Source organism: Physeter macrocephalus, unplaced genomic scaffold (assembly GCF_002837175.3).
Source record: "Physeter macrocephalus isolate SW-GA unplaced genomic scaffold, ASM283717v5 random_7, whole genome shotgun sequence".
Lineage (NCBI taxonomy): Eukaryota > Metazoa > Chordata > Mammalia > Artiodactyla > Physeteridae > Physeter > Physeter macrocephalus.
The window spans coordinates 156,514-165,638 of record NW_021145293.1 but is presented as its reverse complement, the minus strand read 5'-3'; the positions used below and the strand labels follow the sequence as shown (position 1 = coordinate 165,638).

General features: G+C 57.7%; 2 protein-coding genes across 2 annotated transcripts; both read left to right on the top strand.

Annotated features, from left to right (window-relative positions):
* The first annotated feature begins 1,534 nt into the window (after positions 1-1,534).
* On the top strand, positions 1,535-4,514 carry KLF1 (KLF transcription factor 1). Its single transcript, XM_007103605.2, has 3 exons — positions 1,535-1,666; positions 2,316-3,156; positions 4,339-4,514. Exons 1-3 carry the CDS (start codon positions 1,580-1,582, stop codon positions 4,512-4,514), a joined length of 1,104 nt encoding a protein of 367 aa, XP_007103667.1. The 5' UTR covers positions 1,535-1,579.
* Positions 4,515-6,342: 1,828 nt separating this feature from the next.
* DNASE2 (deoxyribonuclease 2, lysosomal) lies at positions 6,343-8,892 on the top strand. The gene is made up of 6 exons (XM_007103604.4): positions 6,343-6,680; positions 6,798-6,978; positions 7,070-7,148; positions 7,471-7,635; positions 7,727-7,924; positions 8,341-8,892. Exons 1-6 carry the CDS (start codon positions 6,586-6,588, stop codon positions 8,679-8,681), a joined length of 1,059 nt encoding a protein of 352 aa, XP_007103666.2. The 5' UTR covers positions 6,343-6,585; the 3' UTR covers positions 8,682-8,892.
* The last annotated feature ends 233 nt before the right edge of the window (positions 8,893-9,125 follow it).

Genomic DNA, 9,125 nt, shown 5'->3' with positions numbered 1-9,125 from the left:
GGAAGATCCCACATGCCGCGGAGCGGCTGGGCCCGTGAGCCATGGCCGCTGAGCCTGCGCGTCCGGAGCCTATGCTCCGCAACGGGAGAGGCCACAACAGTGAGAGGCCCGCGTACTGCAAAAAAAAAAAAAAAAAAAAAGTGTGTTTATGAATGGTTGTGTGGATGTGTTTTACACTTTTGTGTCTCAGGCTTCGTCTGTGTTTGATGGGATTGTGTGACTGCATCTTCTATAGTTCTGTGACAATATATCCAGGATTCTCCATGTGTCTGTTCAGTTGTGACTAAATCATGTGTGTGACTGTGTGTGATTTGGGTAACTGTGTATGATTGTCAGCACCTGATTATGAATTCTATGTCTGAGGGACATAGAGTGACTATATATATGAGTGACTATAACATCATGTAACCAACGTAGTGGATGGTTGTTTATGAGCCTGAGAATTGTATGTCTGTGCATGGTCTATGTGACACACAGACACACAAGTATTTGTGCAGGGACTATATGGGGTGTGTGACTTAGGGACCAGGGGATTTGTGTCATTATGTAATTGTACTGTGTGTGTGTGTGTGTGTGTGTGTGTGTATGTGTGTGACTATGAACTATGTGTCTGTGATGTGTGTCTGTGTCACCCACCTGGACTCCCTCGGCACCACAGTCTCTGGTGCAGAACCTCAGATTCCCTCCCCCATGTGGGGTAGAAATCAAGAAGCAGCCAGGTCTCCTGCAGGTCAGGTATTTCCTATGGCCCGATCCAACTTTCCCATGCCACGCAGGAGAGGGAGTCACGGCCTCTTTCCCAGCCCCCATCACGCTGGAGCAATTCTAGCTGCACCAGCCTCAGCCTCCATGCAGCTACACTCCCTGCAACGCCGCCTGGGTTGGGGGGGCTGTCCATGGTAGACAGTGACGGCTGATTGGCAGGGGCCTCTCCTGACACTGGGCTCAGACCCTGGGAGCTCACTACCCAGGAAATTTAAAACCAAGTTAATCCCCAGCCCCCAGCCCTCCCACTCACCAGGGACAGAGCCTTGGCTGTTCTGGGCCCCCACCTGATAGCAGCCTCCAACGTCTGGGGAGTCTGATAATGCTTGGCTTGGCAGGGAGTTCATGCCAAGTCCCGCCATCAGCACGGTTGCTGCTGTTTATGGGGAAGGGGAGCTGCGAGGTCCTGGTCGGGGGCAAGGGGGTCTTGAAGCTCCTTCCCAGAATCCCCATTCTGCCTGTCCCCCCTTCTCCAGGAAGGTAACTGAGAACAGGATCCAAGTTTCTCCTTCTTTGGGAACCCAGTGCCTCACTTTGCCCAACCCCTGAACCCCCAGCCCCTGAACCCCCAGGCCCTGAACATCTGATTGGCTTTGGATACAGGATCAGTCTTTAAGGCTCAGCCCCAAACAGGCCTAGGCGAAGTCTGTTCCCCCAGAAACGGTGACCCCCGCCTTTGCCTGCCCCTTATCAGGGGCTGCAGCCAATCAGCTGAGGGCAGAGAGGAGCCCTCCAAGGGGCCATGAGAGCCTCAGAGCCCACGAGGCCGCCAAAGGAGAGGAGGCCTGAGCCCCAGGGTGGGCACCAGCCAGCCATGGCTGCAGCGGAGACCGCCTTGCCCTCCATCAGCACGCTGACCACCCTGGGCCCCTTCTTGGACACACAGGAAGACTTCCTCAAGGTGGGGCCAGTGGGGTCTAGATGGGCTGCCAGGGGTTCCGGGCCCAGGCCACAGAGCCGGGGGATCAGGTGTGAATCTTGCCTTGGAATTCAGAGACCTGGTCAGCACTGGATGTCCTCAGTGCAGGCCAGGGGTCTGGTCTAAGGGCCTATTTCTGTCATAGAAAAGTGAGGCTGGGAACTGAACAACTCAGGGATCTAGGCTCAGTGAGACACCCCCAGATACCAGAGGGAAATGGCAGATGTGTCTAGGGGACATCCAGGAATTAATCTTGGAATTAATCTTGTTGGGGGACAGGGAAGAAGAGGAAGATTCTTGGGGGAAACTGAGGCAAGGCTGAGCCTCCCCCAGCCTTCCATTCTTGGCTCTGCCACCCCTTCCCCCTTGCCTGAGTGTGGCTCCAGATAATGTAAGCCTTATCTCCTGTCTCCAGCCTGACCGATAGACCTCTGTCTCTGAAGCTGAGGTGGTGGGGGGAGGGGGGGAAGGACAATGTGAGGGACAGACTGACATGACAGACAAGCAAACAAGACCCCTTTATTGAGCCTCTAGCCAGTCTGCCCCCATCAGGGCATCCGGCCCCCGCCGTCTCCGGGCAGGATACCCTGGTGTCCACTGAAGCTTCGTGCTACCGGCTCCCCTCCCACAGTGGTGGCGCTCTGAAGAGGTGCAGGACTTGGGCCCAGGCCCCCCCGACCCCACAGGGCCACCCCTTCACGTGAGGCCTGAGTTGGAGGACACGCCCGGGGAGGACGAGGACGATGAGAGGGACGCGGCTACCCCCTGGGACCTGGATCTCCTCCTCACCAACTTTCCGTGCCCAGAGCCGGGCAGCGCGCCCCAGACCTGCGTCCCCCAGACTTGCGCTCTGGCGCCTGGCGAAGGTTCCGGGGTTCAATTCCCACTGTCGCCCGAGACTCTGGGCCCATACGCGGGCGGCCCGGGGCTGGTGGCTGGGCTCTTGGGTCCCGAAGAGCACCCGGGCTGGGCGCGCCCGGCCCCACGAACCCCGGCTCCCGATGCCTTCGTGGGCCCAGCCCTAATTCCAGCCCCCGAGCCCAAGGCGCTGCCGCTGCAGCCGATGTACCCGGGACCGGGTGCGGGTTCCTCCGGCAGCTATTTCCCCCGGACGGGGATTTCAGTGCCTGCAGCGCCGGGAGCCCCCTACGGGCTGCTGTCCGGGTACCCTGCGCTGTACCCGATGCCGCAGTACCAAGGGCACTTCCAGCTCTTCCGCGGGCTCCAGGCTCCGGCGCCCGGTCCCGCCACGCCCCACTCCTTCCTGAGTTGTCTAGGGCCCGGGACGACGGGTGCAGGACTCGGGGGGACCACAGGAGACCCAGGAGGGACCGCGGAGGCCGCGCCATCCAAGCGCAGCAGGCGATCGTGGGCGCGCAAGAGGCAGGCTGCGCACACGTGCACGCACCCGGGCTGCGGCAAGAGCTACACCAAGAGCTCTCACCTGAAGGCGCATCTACGCACGCACACAGGTGAGGGGGCAGGGCGCGGTGCAGGGGCGGGGTGGGACCTTGGGAGCCAAGAGCTGCCGAGGAGCTGGAAACCAGGAGCAAGGGGCGGGGCTAAAGCAAAGTCTCGGAGCAAAAGGCTGGGCAGGAGCTGGGGACGAGTCTGGAACATCAGGAGCCGGATGGGAAGTAGTGCGGAAGGCATGTGGGGACGGAGACAGGACATGGAAAACCTGGGAAGCATTTCAAGGAACCGAGGGCTAAGACCTGGGCCAGGGACGGGCCGAAGAGCAGAAAGCCAGGCAAGCTGTGTAGGGGCCGGGGCTAGAGGAGGGACTGCGGGGAGAGGACAGCTCGAAATACCAGGGGCGGGGCCAAAGACCCAGGGTTCAGTTTTGGGGCAAGCGGGAGCGGAGTAAGGTGTTCTGGGGCGGTAGCCAGGAGTATAAAGAGTGGGTTGCTTGGTTAGACTGTAGGGGGCGTGCTGGAGCTCAGGAGAGTTAGTTTCAGGGGCCCGGACGCAGAGGCAGGTCCTGGAGAGCAAAGGGAGATGGCTGGGAAATACAGGAGGGTAGGCATAGGAGGAGAAGCCGGGTCCCAAGGAGCCAAAGACAGGGGAGGGGACGTGGAACAGAGGCGGGGAGGAGGAGGAATGAGGCCTATGCACAGGGGTCCGCTCAGAGGATGGGGCCACGTGTACAGACCCGTCCAGGAATGCAGGGAGGAGGGGCCAAGTCTAGCAGGGGGAGAGCATAATCATTGGGGACAGGGCCTGGAACACCAGGTGGATTTCGGGGCTCAAGGGCCAAGGCCAGGGACAGGATTGGGCAGCAGCTTGAGGGTCCCCTGGTGCAAAGGAGGGGCTGGGACATAGGGGCAGTGCCAAAGGACGAAGATTGTGACGGCATTAGGACGCAGGGGCAGGGTACCAGGCACAGGAAGTAGGGCTAGTAGTGTAGAGGGCACGACTTGTGACCAGGAAATGAAAAGGGGCCTGGCGCCAGCAGGAACAGAAGAAGAAGGGTCGGGGTAGCGGAGGCCGGTCCTGGGTACAGATTCAGACCCTCCCTGAGAGTGAGTGCCTCCTTAAATTTCACGACCTAGGCGCCTCACTTGCCTCACCCTAGTCCCGGCCAAGGCTAGGAGGGAGGACTCTGGGACCAGGTGTGGGGGACAGTGGCTCTCAAGGCTTCCTCGTCCCCCCAGGGGAGAAGCCATACGCCTGCACGTGGGATGGCTGTGGCTGGAGGTTCGCGCGCTCCGACGAGCTGACTCGTCACTACCGAAAGCACACCGGTCAGCGTCCCTTCCGCTGCCAGCTCTGTTCACGTGCTTTTTCGCGCTCGGATCATCTGGCCTTGCACATGAAGCGTCATCTTTGAGCCCTGCCCCGGCACTTGGACCTTTCCTGGGGACTGGGGTTAGAACAAGAACGGATCCAGGCACGGAGGTTTTCCCTCGGATGAACCCTCGTCTGGACTCTTGGGCCCACAGATCCACCAAGGACTGGCCCATAGACAGACCTGGGGGAGCCTCCAGCAGAAGTTCCCACATGTCCTTGGCCAAAGGGAGCCACAGTCACACACGGTCATGTAGACCGAGCGAGATAGACCTCCAAATAAACGGACTCAGGTGGATACTTAGATAATTCTGACAAAGAGACAGACCCTCAGAGAGCTGGACCATCAGACCAGCTCACAGGTGGCCCTAGACAACGGAGGCGTTGTGGGGTGAGGCTTCCCAGAGACCCTGGTTCTAGAAGAAGGCTTCACACTGTGACTCCTGAAGCTCCACATAGCGGCTGGCATTGCTGTGAATGGTTATGGGTCTCGTAAAACTGCAAACTGCTCCTCCCAGATAAAGCTTCAGTGTTGGTCTGAATTTGTGGGTTTTGGGTGTGGAAGTTGGGAGGAAGCTAAACCCCAGAGGTGATATTGGGGAGCCATACACACACTCACACCCTCCTCTCCTAAAACTGGGCAACCCTCCTCAGGGACTTGCAGCCGGTCCTTCCCCCACCCCAAGGTCAGGATACATTGTCCCTGCCTCCTGCCTCGAAACCCAGGGACATTCACAGGGACCATCTTCCTCCACTTAAGAATCCTCAGCCCGGAGGCTTCCCTAGTGTGTTTATTCCTCCCAATCTTGCCACCTCACCACAGGTTGCCTGCCTCCCTCCATGAAGGCTACAGCTCCTGCAGGCAGCCCTCTCTCCTTCAGCCTTCAGGCCCAAGGTTCTGCACCAAACCGTGCTGCATTTTGTTTTGTTTATCCTTGCCTATGCCTTTGCAAATAGTCCCTTTATGAAACTCTGTTCCAATTACCCAGTTTGAAAGTGCCACTTGTTTCCTGCCAGAACCCCAATGCAACTCAACACTGACACTGGGACTTCCCTGGTGGCACAGTGGTTAAGAATCTGCCTGCCAATGCACGGGAAACGGGTTCAAGCCCTGGTCCGAGAAGATCCCACATGCCGCAGAGGAGGTAAGCCCGCGCGCCACAACTACTGAGCCTGCACTCTAGAGCTCGCGAGCCACAACTACTGACCCTGCGTGCTGCAGCTATTGAAACCCGCACGCCTAGAGCAGGTGCCCCGCAACGAAAAGCCATCGCAATGAGAAGCCCGCGCTCGGCAACGAAGAGTAGCCCCCGCTCACCGCAACTAGAGTAAAGCCCATGCGCAGCAACGAAAACCCAACGCAGCCAAAAAAAAAAAAAAAAAAAAAAAAGTCCTCAGCCGGGTCCCAGAGCCCCGTCATCCTTCACCCTGTCATCATCCAAAGTGACCCCTTGGCTAGCTCAGCGGCGGTGGCGGGGGGTGGGGGAAACATGCAGAGTGAAAAGGGGGAGGACCAGGAGGGCAAGCGCCCTTTAAGGGAGCAAAAGTCACAAGAGTTGGACCTCAGGCTGTAAGGCAGGAAAGGAAAAAAAAAAAAAAAAAAATCCAAACTTGCCTCTGACGGAAAAGCCAGGGGAGGAGCGAGGTTCAGTGGAAGAGTGTTGATTGGGATTAGCCAGAATTGAAAGAGACAGAGGCAGGGCCTGCTGGAGGGGCGTGGGCTGTGATTGGCCAGGAGTAGAGCCGGAGGCCGGACACTGGAAATCACCTGGCCATGAGAGGCCGTGTCTGGGCCGAGCCAGCGGGTGGAGCCTATCAGGGACTCGTATGCCGGAAGCAGGAGGAGGCCCCAGGCTGGCTGGGTCCGGGGCGGAGCCTGCAGAGAGTGACTTCCCGGAAGAAAGCCGAGCCCTGTGGAGGATCCTTGACTACCTATTCAAACCCCTGCTTCTCATCTGGCGGGCGGAGTCTCCATTCTCGTGATGTCTGGGCCTGGGTTCCCAGGCGGGTTTGGGGAAGTGAAAGTCACCAGAGGTCGGGTCTGGCCCAGCTCGTGACCCCGCGCCTTGCGGTCCCGACACAGATTTCTAGACCCCAGCTAGAGCTCTGAACTCATGGCCGCGCTGAGCTTGCTGCTATTGGCCGTGCTGCTCTGGGTCCCTGTAGGGACCCTGACCTGCTACGGGGACTCGGGGCAGCCTGTGGACTGGTGAGTGCGCGGGAGCCGACTATCCCTCCAGGGCCGCACTGGGGATTGCTGCGTTCCTAGGTGAAGACTGGGGTTCCTTCTCTTCTCCCTCTATTCTGTCCATTTCCTAACCTCCAGGTTCGTCGTCTACAAGCTGCCGGCCCACAGCGGGCCCGGAGATGCGGCACAGAGGGGGCTGCGGTACAAGTACTTAGACGAAGACTCAGGGGGCTGGCGCGACGGTGCGGGGCTCATCAGCAGCTCCACGGGGGCCGTGGGCCGCAGCCTGCTGCCGCTGTACCGAAACACCACCAGCCAGGTGAAGACGCCTCCGGCGGAACCAGGGGTGGGACTCTAGGGTGGGCCCGACTTGGGGGAACCTTCAAGTTGCCCCTGTCCATCTTCCCCAGCTCACCTTTCTACTCTACAATGACCAACCGCCTCAATCCAGCGGGTCTCAGGACTCTAACAGCCGTGGGCACACGAAGGGTGAGGCCAGACTGGGGACTGGGGAAGAGTTCTGGTTTCCCTGTACATTTCCCCTAGCTAACCCATGAGTTGTCAGGGGGGTGAGGGTGGGCTGCTCTGTCGGGCCCTAGCCATCTGTTTCCTTATTTTAAATCAACATTGTCCTTCCTCTGGACTATGAGAATCGATGGCTGTGGAAACTGAGCTCAGCAGTGGTCCTGACACTGCCCACTGCCCACTGGTCCTGTGGTCCAGGCCCCCTACAGACTGAGTGTTCCTGGGTTGCACATGTGCTTGTTGGGATGCCTCAAGCAGTCCCCCTGATCTCCAATTTCTGGTTCAGGTGTGCTGCTCCTGGACCAAGAAGGGGGCTTCTGGTTGATCCACAGTGTTCCGAACTTCCCTCCACCTGCCTCCTCTGCTGCGTACAGCTGGCCTCCTAGTGCCCAGAACTATGGGCAGACCCTGATCTGTGTATCTTTTCCTCTCAACCAGTTCCAGGATATCAGTGAGTGGAGATGGGGAGGCAGGGTGAGTCCCTGATTGCCAGGCTAGAATCTTGGAACAGTTCCTCGTTTTCTTCTCCCCTTGCCCTCCAGGCAGACAGCTGACCTACACCTACCCCCTCGTGTATGACCATAGGCTGGAAGGGGACTTCGCCCAGATATTCCCCCACCTGGAGGAGGCAGTCAAGGGCCATCATGTTCGCCAGGGACCATGGAACAGCAGTGTAACACTCACATCAAACAAAGGACACATGTTCCAGAGCTTTGCCAAATTTGGAAACTTTGGAGATGGTGAGCTTTGAGGTTGACAGTTGGAGAACCTTTTCTGTAGAGGGGGTGTCTAGTGTGTCCATGGCTGAGGGCAGGTCATGGTTAGGGACTAGAACACCTTGGAGTCATAATCACATGAGAGGTAAACAACCAATATACCTGTGTTCAAATATTGGTTTCTGGCTGTGTGATACATGATTTAACCAGGGCCTCAACTTACCTTTCTGAAAATTGGGAATAATGGTATCAACTTTAAAGGGCTGTTGAGTGACATGATGCATATAAAGCATTTAGTAAGATCTATTAGTCTTAATGTTATAATTCCCCAGATTGCCAGGAATTGATAACTGAGGAAACAGCTCAGAGAGGGGAAGTGGCCAAGGGACTCCCTAGCAGTGATCCTGACACTGTCCATGTCCTCTTTCCATCTTCTGCAGACCTGTACTCTGGCTGGTTGGTGGAAGCCCTTGGCAGTGACCTGCAGGTCCAGTTCTGGCAAAGATCTTCTGGCATCCTGCCCTCCAACTGCTCTGGGGTCCAGCACGTACTGGATGTGACCCAGACAGCCTTCCCTGGGCTAGCTGGGCCAACCTTCAATGCCACAGAAGACCATTCCAAGTGGTGTGTAGCCCCAGAAAGGCCCTGGGCCTGTGTGGGTGACATGAATCGGAACAAAGGAGAGGAGCACCGGGGTGGGGGCACACTGTGTGCCCAGCTGCCCGCCCTCTGGAAGGCCTTCCAGCCTCTGGTGAAGGCATGGGAGCCCTGTGGAAAGTAGGGCAGGGCCTTCTCTCTGGGAAGCCCAGCAGAGCATATAAGAGCTAAGGCTCAGGGGCCAGTTTGGACTTCAGTTTGAATCTATTTAGTCTCTTCCTATTTGTTTGGCCTTAATCATGTGCCTTAACCTCTCTGTGACTCAATCTACTCATCTGCAAAATGGGAATCATAACACCTTCCTCAGGATTGTTGAGGAATGGAAAGAAATTGGTAAATGAGGCTGTTAATCTTTTCTTCAGGTGGGCCCTGGGACTCGGAACAGCACTGCAGTTTGCTGAGGGTCTGGGGGCAGCCGGCACATAGGTGAGACACAAAGTGGGACCACAAGGAAGGGCCAACCACGACTCACCTCCCCTCTTTATGGTAACCAGGACTGGAGTTCCACCCCTCAACAAGCACACAGGCAAGGGGGAGGAAACATGATGTCCTGCCTTGCTAGGGGAGG

Excerpts from the sequence above, each read along its gene's own strand:
- KLF1 (XM_007103605.2), top strand. The coding sequence starts at position 1,580 with ATGGCTGCAGCGGAGACCGCCTTGCCCTCCATCAGCACGCTGACCACC. Across the intron at positions 1,667-2,315 it reads CACAGGAAGACTTCCTCAAG|TGGTGGCGCTCTGAAGAGGT; the intron begins GTGGGGCCAGTG and ends CCCCTCCCACAG. Across the intron at positions 3,157-4,338 it reads GCATCTACGCACGCACACAG|GGGAGAAGCCATACGCCTGC; the intron begins GTGAGGGGGCAG and ends TCGTCCCCCCAG.
- DNASE2 (XM_007103604.4), top strand. The coding sequence starts at position 6,586 with ATGGCCGCGCTGAGCTTGCTGCTATTGGCCGTGCTGCTCTGGGTCCCT. Across the intron at positions 6,979-7,069 it reads ACCGAAACACCACCAGCCAG|CTCACCTTTCTACTCTACAA; the intron begins GTGAAGACGCCT and ends CATCTTCCCCAG. Across the intron at positions 7,925-8,340 it reads ATTTGGAAACTTTGGAGATG|ACCTGTACTCTGGCTGGTTG; the intron begins GTGAGCTTTGAG and ends CATCTTCTGCAG.